General features: G+C 33.9%; 2 protein-coding genes across 8 annotated transcripts; one reads left to right on the top strand and one right to left on the bottom strand.

Annotated features, from left to right (window-relative positions):
* Positions 1 to 342: 342 nt before the first annotated feature.
* Positions 343 to 3,725, top strand: LOC145634197 (F-box/FBD/LRR-repeat protein At1g13570-like). Of its 6 annotated transcripts, XM_081685619.1 has the most exons (5): positions 343 to 424; positions 1,964 to 2,787; positions 2,909 to 2,928; positions 3,010 to 3,074; positions 3,252 to 3,725. In XM_081685619.1, the coding sequence occupies exons 4-5, from the start codon at positions 3,033 to 3,035 to the stop codon at positions 3,528 to 3,530; spliced, it is 321 nt and encodes a 106-aa protein (XP_081541745.1). In that variant the 5' UTR covers positions 343 to 424; positions 1,964 to 2,787; positions 2,909 to 2,928; positions 3,010 to 3,032; the 3' UTR covers positions 3,531 to 3,725. The 6 variants fall into 6 exon arrangements, 4 of the variants coding, with proteins under 4 accessions (XP_081541745.1, XP_081541742.1, XP_081541744.1 ...); XR_014113378.1 differs by having other exon boundaries at positions 2,909 to 3,074; XM_081685616.1 differs by lacking the exons at positions 2,909 to 2,928; positions 3,010 to 3,074 and having other exon boundaries at positions 1,964 to 2,289.
* A 730-nt stretch (positions 3,726 to 4,455) lies between these two features.
* LOC145635519 (glutathione hydrolase 3-like) lies at positions 4,456 to 13,676 on the bottom strand. Of its 2 annotated transcripts, XM_081686816.1 has the most exons (8): positions 13,234 to 13,676; positions 9,089 to 9,200; positions 7,076 to 7,407; positions 6,347 to 6,865; positions 5,629 to 5,864; positions 5,254 to 5,518; positions 5,024 to 5,161; positions 4,456 to 4,913 (listed from the first exon to the last, which is right to left on the bottom strand). In XM_081686816.1, exons 1-8 carry the CDS (start codon positions 13,360 to 13,362, stop codon positions 4,641 to 4,643), a joined length of 2,004 nt encoding a protein of 667 aa, XP_081542942.1. In that variant the 5' UTR covers positions 13,363 to 13,676; the 3' UTR covers positions 4,456 to 4,640. The 2 variants fall into 2 exon arrangements, with proteins under 2 accessions (XP_081542942.1, XP_081542943.1); XM_081686817.1 differs by lacking the exon at positions 9,089 to 9,200 and having other exon boundaries at positions 13,234 to 13,341.
* Positions 13,677 to 14,428: the final 752 nt, after the last annotated feature.

Genomic DNA, 14,428 nt, shown 5'->3' with positions numbered 1-14,428 from the left:
CCTACGTAAATTTCTCTTTTGAACCTACTTTTATTAGGTTCCCCATACACTCTCGTACTTCTAACTTAAGTTTCTTAATACTCGTGAAAACTCCCCAAAAGAGTCGTTCTTTTAGAGACAGATGGAGTAATATTTTAATTAAATGTATGAATTTGGATGATCGGATCGGGTCTGATGAGGTCGGATCGGGTCGGGTTAATTTTTAAAATTTTATCATACTAAATTATTTTATCCACGCCAGTCCAAATCTATATCGAATACTTTTCAAATAGATTTCAAATCGGTCGAATCGGATGTGCTTTTGATAGCTCTAATTTTAATGGCAACAACATATAATAACTCGGCCTAAAACTCTACTAACCACCAGTCCACCCTTGGGAAAAAACGAAGGTAGTATCAACTTTGTCATGAGGTTTCAGTGAAGGTATGTTCTTCGATTCTTCTTTTTCTCTTTAATTCATTTGTAATTTTTACTTTGGAAATTTGGATTTAATTTTTGTTTCCTAATTGCTTATACCTTGCAGTAGATGATAAATTGTTAATAGTAGAGGTTTTTTTTCCCTAATATTTATCAATCGTTATTGAATTATAGTGAAATTTGTTGATTTATTGTATGTTAAATACTTAAAATCACTTAATTGAATTTTTCTTTTCTGTTAGTAATTGATTACATCGATTATCACCCAAATTTGTTGTATGTGAATATGAGTGAATAATGTATCTCTCATTATGGTTGAAAATTGAAATGTTACTGGTGTTTTTTTTTTTTTGGCTTATGTATGACATATTGTGTTATATGATTGAACTTAGCTAGTTTATGATTGAAATTAGGCTTTAAATAAATGTATACAACATATCCCAAAATTCGAAATCAAAAGCATATTGCCCAATAGCATGGGAGAGTATTTGTTTTTGAATGTAAGCCTTGATTCTATATAATCGGTTCCTAAGGCTAAATATGCAAAATTGTTAATTGTAATTTTCCTTATTTTCCACACTAGAATGTGTCTGTGTCAAAAAAAAAAATACACTAGAATGTGTTTGTGCTAATGCAAGAGATATAATACTCCCTCCATTTCAAAATGATGTTCTTGTTTCGTAAATCGATGCAAATTTTTACCCATCGTTGACCGCAAATATCTTTAATCTAGCAAAAATTATAAAAGTTATAGATTAATAATCAACTCATCTAGACGAATCAAACTAGATCCCACATGACTATATTTGTTCTTATAGATTAAGAGAAATTTAAAAGATTCTCTCTTTTTTTTAAAAAAGTCAAAGATTCCAAACAGGAACATCATTGTGGAACGGAGAGAGTACTTCCGATGGAATACAATTGTAGAAACTGGGTTTCTTAAAAACATAATTATTGAGGAGTTAGTGGAATAGGTTTTTTTTTTTTTTTTTTTTTTTTTTTTTATTATTATAAAGTTGTATAGAGTTTTAGGATTGAAGATTTAGAATGTTGTGGTGAAAAGTTGGCAAAATGACTTGGAATTACAGTAGTATATAGTTATTACTTATTGTGAGGGAGCTCCGGTTAATCTCTAAGATTAACATTTGAAGTTATAGATTACTACGTACTATTTGAATCCATTAGTATACTACGGTGTAAATATTTATCTACTCTTTGCCCCTTTTTGTTTGTTTCATATTCTTTTTAAAGTTGTCTTTTAAAGATTGTTTGTTCTAATAATATACCTGCATGGCTGCATGATGTGTTGCTGGAGCACCATTTTGGCATTTTGCTTTGCTCCTACAAAAATTACTTTAGGTATCACCACCTTTTTCGCTCATCAATTTTATTCAGCTAAAACTTAATAAAGTAAAAATACGGAGTATGTGTATGGGGCAAACAATTGGGCACAGAGCGGGATTCCTTGTCTTGAATGTTAATATATGTTGTGAACATATGTCACTTCTAAGTCCTAACTACCCCTATATTATTCAATCTTAGCAGTCAACAGGTCCGCTGTCCAATAGCTTCATCCAAACATAAAATGAACACTATTGATGAAGCTAAACAAGATTTAATCAGTAATCTACCAGATATTGTGACTGAAAAAATTCTTAAACGCTTGCCTCTCAACATGGCAGCCAAAATGAGCGTGCTATCAAGAAAATGGAAGGAAAATTGGTTGTCTCAAAGACACCTTGTCTTCGGCACAACTTTCTGGGAAGAACGAGGTAGTGGGCAAATAGACAGTTATGGTATCATCAGCAGTATACTCTTCCATCACATTGGACCTATACAAAAATTCCATCTTGGTATACCACTTTCTGCAGGTATAACATGCATTCATCTCAGTCAATGGCTATCTTTTCTTTCTAATACTAATGTAAAAAAGATAGCTTTAATAGACAATTCATATATTCTCATGCAAAGAGTTGGTCAAATTGAAACTTGTGTGTTTAACTCTGAATCCTCCACCTCGTGACTTTAAGGGCTTCACTAATCTTCGAAGTCTTCAGCTATGGTTTATTAAATTCAAGCATAGTAATATGCTTGCGAGTTTGTTTGCAAGTTGTCCCAGGCTAATAGTGTTAATACTCAAGCATTGCATAGCTTTGGATACTGTTATTATCGATGTACCTAGTCTTGAAAGGTTAGCTATTAGTGGAAATTTAAAATGTCTTTGTCTCAAGAGCATTGTACGTCTTAATAACATCTCACTGTGTTTGAATGAGTATTTTAAAAGCGATGCAGTAGTACTCAACTCGATTAGGTATCTTGCTATTTCATGCCAACTTCGATACCTTCATTTTGGGGGCCGTTTGTGTGAGGTAAAATCTTATTGCTTTTATTACTGTTTGACATTGTATAATAATCATATGCTTTCTTTTAGTTGTTTGTCACTCGTATTCTACCTCATTTTCTCATCTCCTTCCGGCTTGGTTTTGCAAGGATTTGGCTGCAGCCTGCAGGTGGTGTAACAAAATCACTTCCTTTATTATTTAACTACCTCAGTAAGCTTTGTTTGACAAAAATTAACTTTGGCCGCATAGATGTATATCGTTTTGTTATTGGCATGGTTCAGAGTTGTCCTTGCATCAAGGATCTGGAAATTTCAGTGAGTATAAAAAAAACATTATGTATCAATCTTCACAACTAATTTGTTAATCTTTGCTAATATTAGCTTTTGTATATCATCTTGTATCTTAAGAGTTAAATTGGTTGAAATATATCTAAAGAGTAAAGACTTCTTTGATTGTTTATATGTAATAATTGATTGTGTTTTATTCCCCAGGCTTTAGCAAACACAGATGTTTTTCAGCTCGAAATTGACTGCGATTACAGGATTGACAGCTACAAATTGGGCCATCTTACAAAGGTGAAATTTACGGGCCTAAAAGGATCAAGTGCAGAGCTGAAACTCATGGAGTACTTGCTTGCTATTTCAGAAGTGCTAGAACTTTTTCTCTTCAAGTGTGAAAATCTTGATGTCACTGCAGAGCTTAAGGTATTAAGAGATCTGTTGCGATTCCAAAGAGCATCAGCAAAGGCGCAACTTATTTATATGGAGTAGTCGAGGGTCTAAGTGGAAACTGATTTTGGCGCATCTCATTGTGTGAAGAGTATAGAAATTGTGCTCTCACAGTCGGAGTGCCAAAATCATTTCCTGGTCTAAGAATGTAGTTCTGAATTCTGAGTACTGTTGGTAGCTTAAGTTATAATGTTTCATTTGCTTTTTACTTTTATGGAAAACAAACCTATTTGTAAATCCTGTCATCTTATTTTTACCAAGCAACAGAGTACATTATACATCTTAAAGTAGCCAAGTTCCTAGTAAATCAGGGAACAAACCCTATTTTACCAAGCAGGATCTCTGCTAAGCCGCCCCTCAACACGAAAACTAGATATAAACATGTTTGTAAGAACTAGTTAAAACAAGGGAACACTAATTAGGAGAACACGAATCAATAATTAGGCCATCTGTATTCTCTATCGGTCTAATCATCAGTATATATTTTGCCTATATTGATGCTCTTGGATAATGCAACAACTATCATGTTATCTCACTTAGTGATCCTAAGGGATTTGCTAATATTCGAAAGTTTTAGCTATTCAGTATTGAGGATGAGCATGATATGATAAGGAGCTTAAGCGTTAGTTGTCCTGGGCTTGCAGTGTTCAAGACCTGTGAATTGCTCCATGAGTAATAATTATCAATTTACTGGAGAGATAATTAGTTACTGAAAGTATACTTAGGTATCATGATTTTAAGAATGTTCCGCCTTAGTGGCAGCTGTGTCTTTTGATGAGATTATGGTATATGATGACGGCCATCTACCAGTATTCGCGACTACATTAGGGATCTTGCAACTGTAAGTAAGCTTCAATACCTTGAATTTGGTGGTCATTTATGTCAGGTGCACACTGTTTTTATAATAATATCTGACACTGCAGGAAAATCCTCTAGTAACCAGGTATGTAAGTATAAAGTATGTAACTGATATAGGAAGTAAGATTTGATAAATTACTGCAATATCAAATTCCATTACAGTATGAATGTCATCTTACTAATGCCAATATCTATCTTTAATTGCGGATTTTCCTATGAATCGAAAGACAAACCCTAAACTAACCAAGATACATAGATGCACAAATTAACCTTAAAGCCTATGTATGCACATATTCACACTGCTGCAGGCCTTCCATCTTTTCTTGGGTCACTTACCCCAGTAAGTTTACCAAAGTATGTGTTACCAATAAAATTCTTTCCAGTTTTCCGGCCTAGATCAACTGAACTTTCAAATGTCTGTACAATAAGCTGGCAGATTGCTCCAATTTCAATAGGCTGCAGTTTGTGACCCCTCGTCTCCAAGAAAGTCCTCCTTCCTATGGGAAGTTCAATGTGCTCCCCGTCAATCACAGTCACATTCTCATATAGGACTACATTCGGAATTAGCTGCAGAACATCAATTTTCACTTAGAGGTTGGCCATTGCAATTCAGTAAAAATTATACGCATTATTTTGGATTCAATCAGTTGTTGCAAGGAAAAAGAGAAAAATAAAACCTTATGGTAGACTCTTGCATTTTGGACAGCAGTGAGAGGATCCATTCCCAGAACAAAATGGTTTAGGAAAACCTGGGTTACTGCTGGAATTATGTTCATCCCACCACTACCACCTATAACTCCTGCCAGTTGATCATCCTGTCAATTAACCAAAATGGGAAACATGATCAAACTTCTCAAAAGACAATAAGGGTAAAGAATATTAATACAATGTTTTCCCTCTATCTTACCTTGAGAATAATGAGGGGAGTCATCGAAGACAAGGGTCGTTTTCCTGGTTGTATGAAATTTGCAGGATCAGGAGGAAGACTGTCAGGACTTACTTCTGTAGGAGTTGAAAAATCACCCATCTCGTTATTTAACACGATTCCAGTAGAAGGGGATAACACCCCGCCTCCAAATGGATAGTTGACTGTTGTTGTTACTGACACTGCATTTCTCTCTGCATCAACGATGCAGAAATGACTCGTTCCATTATCTTGTAGCTGACTCCACCTACATAATTCAAGCATATGGTAAATGTTACTGTAAAACCTTCCCACTTTAATTTCCTTTCCCTTTATCAGTCTATCTTAAGGTAGTTAAAGAATCCTTCCTTTATATACCTGCTCAGGTAATATTCAGGAGGGAAAGTTGTGTTATCATATATCTTACGCCAAATTTCCTTCGCAAAAGATGTGGAAGTCATGTCGGACATATACTTGGTAATATTAACATAAGCAGGATCGCCCAAGTTCATTCTGACAGCAAACATATGCTTCATTGCCTCAATCAGTCTATGTAAGCCTAAAGGCCCTTCAATCGCATTGGGGCTCCCATAGTTGTTTAGTATGTTTAATATCTGTTTCGCACCAGAAAAAGAAAAGAGAAATTCTTTGAGTTGGGGAAAATATGCTTCTTACACCATACACTGATATATTTAAGCCTTACAGAGTTACAGATATCCTTTAGTTTTTACATATAATACTCCTTTAATTTCATCATGAAAGATCTGGCAGACATACTCTAAGAGTCTAAGCCTCTAAGGTCACAAATAAGCTGATTTTAACAATAGGCATGATGCTTGCAGATGTTGATTTTACGCGTCAGTTGATACTTTACAAGACCTCAGGGTACTTCAGAAACAGAAGATAAAAATATAAACATCAGCCAATGGCATGATATCAGAGGTGCAATATATCTGAAGCCTTACTAAGTTCTTACAGTTCAAAGTATCATACAGACTGGTAAAAGAGTGTTTCTAGAAGATGCATTCAAAGCACATTTTTTCATGCATCAGTTACATGAATATGAGTCCATCAACCAGTAGCTAAGAGAACTTACCAGGGTCATTCCCAGGGTACCGCTTGAAGGTGGTGGCATTCCTAGTATCGTATACCCCATTACATCAGCTGCTAAAGCTTTCGTTACTTTCACTTTGTAATTCCTAAGATCCTCCTCTGTCAGAATCCCACCTGCCTCTCTCACATCCTTCACTAACTTCTTACCAACCGTGCCATTGTAGAAGGCTGGTGGCCCTTGGTCCGCTATTGCCTTCAAGCTTTCTGCAAGCTTTACATTGTAGCATATGTCCTTTGTCTGCAAGAGCTTCCCGTTTGGTGCAAACACTTGACTTAAACCAGGGTCATCTCTGATCATCTTCTCATGTTTTAATATGTTCTTTTCAAGATATGGAAGAACCTCAAAACCATTTTCAGCAAAATGTATGGAAGGTTCAAATAGAGTTTTCCATGAAAGCCGCCCATAATACTTCCATGCTTCATGGAGACCAGCCAACTCACCAGGTACACCCATTGACAGGGGGCCTGAAAGCTTTGCCGCAAGATCATTGTCATACATGTTCTGTTTTTGTTACAAAAATATCAATATAATGTCAATATCAACTCTCAAGCTTACTGAGTTTCAACACAGGTACTCAGATTTAATGAGTACAGAACATACCTCTTTCCAAAAGCAATACAATACAGTCAATCTTGATTCAATTCTAATATAAAACTACCAAACTACTAAACAAAAATCAATCAATTAGATAAAACAGTGACAAGAGTGAACCTCAGAAGCAGCTAAAGGAGCAGATTCCCTCATATCAAACGCTAAAGCTTCTGATGTTGATGCAGACCTGACAACCATGAAAGCTCCTCCTCCTATTCCACTAGCCATGGGATTAACCACACCCACACACAGCGCGGTTGCAACAGCAGCATCAACAGCATGACCGCCTAGTCGGAGCATCAATGCTCCAACCTCTGAACAACGGCGATCATCAGCTGCAACAATCCCTTTCCCTGACTCCACAATTTCAGGTACATCAACTTGTGGTTTTCCATTGAGCTTTTGTTCATTGTTTACCAACCAAGAAGTCTTGGTACTCCCAAAAGCAAGGCCTAAGATAAGGCATTTACAAAAGAGAAAGATAAAGTTTGTAGGAACTTTCATCTGTTTATCAGTTTATGTACACTTTAGAAATAAACTTGCAGCTGTTAAGGATTAAATGTATTGGTATATTTGATCTTAAAATCCCAGTTATTGTTAGTCTAAAATTTCATGCTCATGATTAAGGAAAAGTCATAAGAACAGCAAAGTCAATAAAATTGATACATGAAGGGCATGTTCACATTTACTGAACTGAACTGATTGGAGCTGAACTGAACTGAATGGAGCGGAGCTAAACTGAGCTGAGCTGAGCTGAATATTTTATGAGAGAGGGAAATTAGGAGCTGAACTGAACTGAACTAATTAGAACTAAACTGAACTGAAATTAAGTAAATGTGAACAGATCGGAATTATTGTTTTTATAAACATGGAGTCAAAACTAAAATGCTAGGGAAAGAAAGGGATAGTGGTTGGTTATTACAAGCGGTGGATGATATCTTGATATTGACATTATATTTATTATTAATATGAGCTAGAGTAGTAAAAACAACTCATTATATGAATTTAATATGATGCTTCATCAAACTTTCATGATTCTATAGATTATAATTAACAAGGAATGTCTAACTTATAAGATACCATTTTGAAGGATTATGTGAATTTATATGGTGTTTTGAGAAGTTGTACAAAAAGAAAAATGGTTAGAGGGTTACGAGCCAAACATTCATATACTAGTATTATACTTTATCGGCTTCAAAAAAAGTGGAAAATTTGACTTTTTAAATTCGCCTTTTTTTGTTAACTTTGACCTTATTTTTTAAGTTAGTAAACAAAAGATGCACAACATCAAATTTGTATTTTATATTTATAAATAACTATCATCTTAGATATTAATGGTTACAAATATTTTATGAACCTCACAATTTGTGTTTAGTTTTCGTGTATACTTCTATGAAAGCTACCCGCATGTTATTAATAGCGTGAATCAATTGTTTTTGTCATCCACATAAAGTGATAAAGATACCACTTCATATTAGATACCATTCCTACCAATAATTCACACTACATTCTTATAATTTTGTACACGCTTAAAAAAAAATACTCCGTATATATATATTTATATATTTATGGAAAATACTCCGTATATACCGTAATAATTACGTGTGTGATGAATTCCTAATTAATAGCTGTGATAAGTAAGAAAAACAGCCTGAAAATATGTTCTTTAATATTTGTTAAATTATCAAAATGCCCTTACTCGTCATACATCAATATGCGGTTCTGAAAACAATTTTGTGGGTATTTTAAGCATATCACAGTTATAAATTATTCGATTAATCCGTATTTCGAACCTAGACCCAATTAAAAGCAATGTGCAATTGACTTGTAAAAAAGAACTATGTGCGAATAATTTAGCACAATTTCATCCAACAAATCAAAACATTTGACTTTTAAAGACTATACAAGCATACAGTCAAACCCCATATCCCAATAACTATAGAATCTATAGCCGCAAACTCAAAATAGAATCTGAATCTTCCCCGAAAGTTGACTTTAATCTTATTATAGGACGACGTTTAGCGGTTCACTTATAAACTCTTCAATTTTAAAAGAGAAAACTTTACTCTATCTCAATTAAAATCCACCATGATAAAAATAATTAAGATTTAATAAAAAATATAGTTGACTTACCTGTAATTACGAGTAGTGCAAGAAAGGAAAAGACGAATTTGCCCCAAGAGTTGGAATTTTTATGGGTGTTGCCCAGAAGAGGAGTCTCCATAGCAAGATCAGCAAAGAACCTCTTTCATGAAAATTAGGAGAGAGAAAATGAGAAATAGCCAACTAAACGTGGAGGTTTATAACTGGCATATTTATAATTTTATTTTTATTTTCTCTGGAAAAAAAAATGTAACAGTCTTATTTTAAGGAAAAAAAACAGATTAAATTATACGCATTTTAATTATGGCTTGGATTATACGGATTAAAAAAAGGTTAGAGTAGTTGGTTGGTACAGGTGGGAATGATGATATGATACCAATATAGTACTCGTACTATAGTAATTTAGTGGAGTATTGATATGAAATCATATGAATTATGAAATGATGTGGTAGGGACAAGTTAGTTCAATATTATAATATACATAATTCTTTCAAAGAAAAAAAAGAATAATATACCTCATTGTTTGCATTCATGTCAATTGATCACTAAATTAAAAATATAAATTAATAATAAAAAATAAAACTTTTCAACCCTATAGCATGATTAGCATCATTGTATAGACATTACAGTTATAAACCACAAAGTTTCATACTTGATTGAGCATACTGTGTCACCGGGGCTACTCGGTCAAAGTTACTCAGTTGCTTAAGGTTACTCGGTCCGAAGTTATTTAGTCGGTCAAGAGTTATTTGATTGTTCAAGGGTTACCCGGTCAGATGTTACACAATCAATGTTTTGTGTACTCTTGCTCTGCAGGATTTGATGTATTACTTACACTTACACCAACGAGATGCACTTTTATTCCATTTTTAAAATAAAATAATAAATAAATAAATAAAGCTCATATGCTATGGTATTTCTCAGTTAAGCGTAGTGCTTGGCTGCAAGTAGCCTTATGAAGAATGACCTCTTAACTTCCCATGATATAAACAAGTAAGGACAAAATGCGTCGGAAGAACTTGTGTTGGTCTATGAGGACAATTGTTGGTCACAGATGCGCACTTTGTGACAATAAAATCCACCCAGATTTGGGGCCGGGATGTTACAGTTTCGGTGAGTGGCAATCAACCACACAATATGATCAGCCACACAGAAAATGTGCCGGTTATAAATAGTTAATAAGTTTAGATAAATGAAATCAAGTAAAATAATGCATCCTAAACATTGTTATCTCACAAAGTGACAAAGTGAGAACTTAGGGCCTGTCCGGCAAAATATAGCTGTGAAGGTAAATATTAGACGTGTAAGTGGTTTTTAGCTGTCAACAAGCTGTTAGTTGTGAATATAGATAATTTAGGTATGAGTGTTCGTTAAAGTAGCAGTTGATTAGTTGTTACATATAAAAATCAATATTTTATTTTTAAAACTATAGATTAAATTTTTAAAAGTTACCTCAAAAGCTAATATTTCTAACTTTTCATAAAAGCTACCTCCACCACTAAAAGTTACCAAAACCACTACTTTGTTAAACACTCACATTTTTATGAGGAAAATTTGCCAATTGCAGCCATTTAAAGTTAATATTTTGCAAATTGCAGTCATTTTTTAAAAATTGCAAATTGCAGCTCGAAAGTTCTTATCAATTGTAAATTGCAGCCCGATTCAACTCTTTCATCGGTTTAAGTTTCGAAAAATATTTGATTAGGGGTCATTTTAGCCTTTAAGAGTCCGAATTGAGCTCGGAATTAACATAAAAAATGACGTGAATGCCTCGTTTTATTTATTTGTTTCATTTCTTCTGGGTATGTATGCCGATTCAAATCTTTGATCAATTATATCTTTAATTATTAATAAATATAAATTCTAACAATTGAAGTTTAATATCTATTCATTGAGATGATTCCAACAAGTACCCATAAAACTATATATATATATATATATATATATATATATATATATATATATATATATATATATATATATATATATATATATATTTATGATCACAAACATTAGTCAAAATAGGATGCATGCATAAATAGTGCAAAAAATATGAATGGAACATTTAAAACGGAGGGAGTAATAACGTGTTTATTACGGAGTATTCTTCTTGATTGGCAGAGTGGCATTAAAGGCCTTAGTGGTTGGGTTTGGACTAGTTTAAGTGTACTTTCTTCTTTTATCAAAATGGCCCAAAAATTATATTCAAAGCATGGCCCAAAATCTATATTGTAACATCATAAGTGTATTGTCTTCTTCTGTATAAATGAGCATGTATTAATGATATCACAATAATATAGTAAATTCAGACTGAAAAATACATGATATTAATTTTTTTCTTGATTTGTATTTTTTTTTTAAAAGTTATTATCTTCAAAAGAGTGTTCAATAGACTTTGAAGTGGATATTAAGAAAGAAGTGATCTGACTCATCTGAGAATGACATTTTCAAGTTGATAGAAATAATATGCTAATTACTAGAGTATGTACAAAAAGAACATATATGATCATGGTTGCTAGTCTTGCTACATAATTAGAGACATCTTTGTCTATACATATATAGAGATAATGTGGAAGTTAAGCACATAAGATAACATTGATTATTCAATGATAGTGAATATTACATAATTAAATTTTCAAGGTTTCATGTAAAGATGGTTGATTGAATGATCTTTCCCGTCAATGATGTGATTTTTTTTATGTATAAAAAAGTCCATGAAAATTTGTAACTAACTAATGAAAATTTTTAAAAAGTGTCAATGAATCAATTAAAATCATTTGTGGTAAACATAAATTAGGGCCTGTTCACAATTACCGAACTGAGCTGATTAGAGCTGAACTGAACTGATTGAAGCTGAACTGAGCTGAATTGAATATTTTAATTATGAGAGAGGGAAATTAGAAGCTGAACTAAACGGGACTTAACTGATTGGAGCTGAACTGAAATTAAGTAAATGTGAACAGACCCTTAGTTTTTATCAATAAAAATAAGTTAATCAATAGTAATTAATATAGATATACATACCATATTGACCACATTGTCCTAGCTACTTTATATATATTACATAAAATAATATATTCTTTATTTTTCCTTTTAAAAAAAACACTTGATATAATTCCTGTCCATCATGAAAATTTATCATGGATATTAATCCATATCAACCTACTTTACAATTATAAATTCTGAAGCAAGAAAAAAAAAAGATTGGACTATATTTCATGATCAATATCATTTCAATACTATGATAAATAAGATTTGTATAGTTTAATTAGCATACAATAATAATGCAATTACATTTCTCATATACTCCCTCAATTTTGATTTACTTTGGCATGTTAGACCACATTGTCCTAGCTACTTTATATGTATTACATAAAATAATATATTCTTGATTTTTACTTTTAAAAAAACAGTAGGTTTTGTGTGTGGCTGGCCACACAGTGTGGCCAGCTAACATAAAAGTAACCCCTAATCAAGTAACCTCTATTGATGACCTAGTAACTAGTAACCCCTGACCAAGTAACCTCTCTGACCTACCTAGTAACTCTTGACCAAGTAACCCCTCCGACCTACCTAGTAACCTCTAACCTAGTAACCCCTCTGACCTACCTAGTAAACCCTCCGACCTACCTAGTAACCCCTGACCAAGCAACCCCTCCGAACCGGTAACCCCTCTGACCTACCTAGTAACCCCTCCGACCTACCTAGTAACCCCTGACCAAGTAACTCCTTCGACCTGATAACCCCTTCGACTTGGTAACCCCTCCGACCTGGTAACCCCTTCGACTTGGTAACCCCTCCGACCTACCTAGTAACCCCTGACCAAGTAACCCCTCCGACCGACCAAGTAACCCCTCCAACCTAGTAACCCCTGACCAAGTAACCCCTCCGACCTACCTAGTAACCTCTGACAAGTAACCCCTCCGACCTACCTAGTAACCCCTAACCAAGTAACCCCTCAAACCTAGTAACCCTTCCGACCTAGTAACCCCTGACCTAACCACCAATTCCACCACTAAAGCAGCACCAAATCACCAATTCCAACCACCACAACAATCAACCATCTCCCCTCTCACGCACTTCCAAAATCTATGAATTTGAATGGGTGCAAAATGACCCCAAAAATAAGTTGAAAAATATAAAAACAAAATAAAAAGTCCTACCATATATATTACCTTGATTGCTATCAAGTAGCTAGGAAATTGTGTTGAAAAAAAAGTAGCTACAAATGACGACATTGATGGAATGACGGTTGACGAGGGAGTACGAGTAGTCCAAGTAGTCCAGCGAATCTCCGCCCCCATTCCTTCACTCTTAACTTCTTCTTCCTCCTCTCAACTCCATTGTTAAACCACAACTCCTCCTGCTCTTTTCCCCTACGTAACCAAACAACCAGCAACAACAATTTCGACTTCTAATCCACTGGCAATTAGTGTTTCAGCGACCAATAATAATGATTTCGGCCATTAATTGCAACAATTTGATAAGGAGCATATTCGATTTTCGCCTAATTGAAAACCCATATTTGTGGTGTAGAAGAAAAGAGGAGAGAGAAAATCCAATTGCTATCTCGGGAAGAAGGAAAGTGGTGTACTGTAGTTTTTTTTTTTTTTTTAAAAAATTAAAAATTAATTTGTGGCTGGCCACACGGTGTGGCCAGCCACATATGAAAGTTTGTGTTAAAAAAAAACACTTGATATAATTCCTGTCCATCATGAAAATTTATCATGGATATTAATCCATATCGACCTACTTTACAATTATAAATTCTGAAGCAAGAAAAAAAAAGATTGGACTATATTTCATGATCAATATCATTTCAATACTATGATAAATAAGATTAGTATAGTTTAATTAGCATACAATAATAATGCAATTACATTTCTCATATACTCCCTCAATTTTGATTTACTTTGGCATGTTTTGATTGCACAAGATTTTAAGTAAATAATTGTCCCTTTTTATCTTAATGAGCTATAATTAATGATGGGGTTATGGGGTAACATTTTTATCATAGAGAATTGTTTTACCAATATACGTGTCAGTGTGTCACTATGTTAAGGACAACGTTACCATTATTTTCAAACAAATTGACTAACATACGTGATAAGTCATACGTGTTAGCGTGTCACTATGTTAAGGACATCGTTACTATCATTTCCGAAGTGATTGACACGGTCAAATTGTTAGTGTGTCACTATTAGGTGTATTACCTACTCACCCAATTAAAAAATCACATATTTAAAAATTACGAAGTAGAAAATACAACAAATAACAAGATCCTATACGACTATAATGTTTTGAAGTATAGATAAATGGTATTTCAAAGAACGGATTGAACAACATACGTGTCAGTGTGTCACTATCCCC

Source organism: Chenopodium album, chromosome 6, assembly GCF_948465745.1.
Source record: "Chenopodium album chromosome 6, dcCheAlbu1.1, whole genome shotgun sequence".
Taxonomy (NCBI): domain Eukaryota; kingdom Viridiplantae; phylum Streptophyta; class Magnoliopsida; order Caryophyllales; family Amaranthaceae; genus Chenopodium; species Chenopodium album.
Note: the sequence above shows the minus strand (reverse complement) of the source record. Positions and strands in the feature narration are given on the sequence as shown.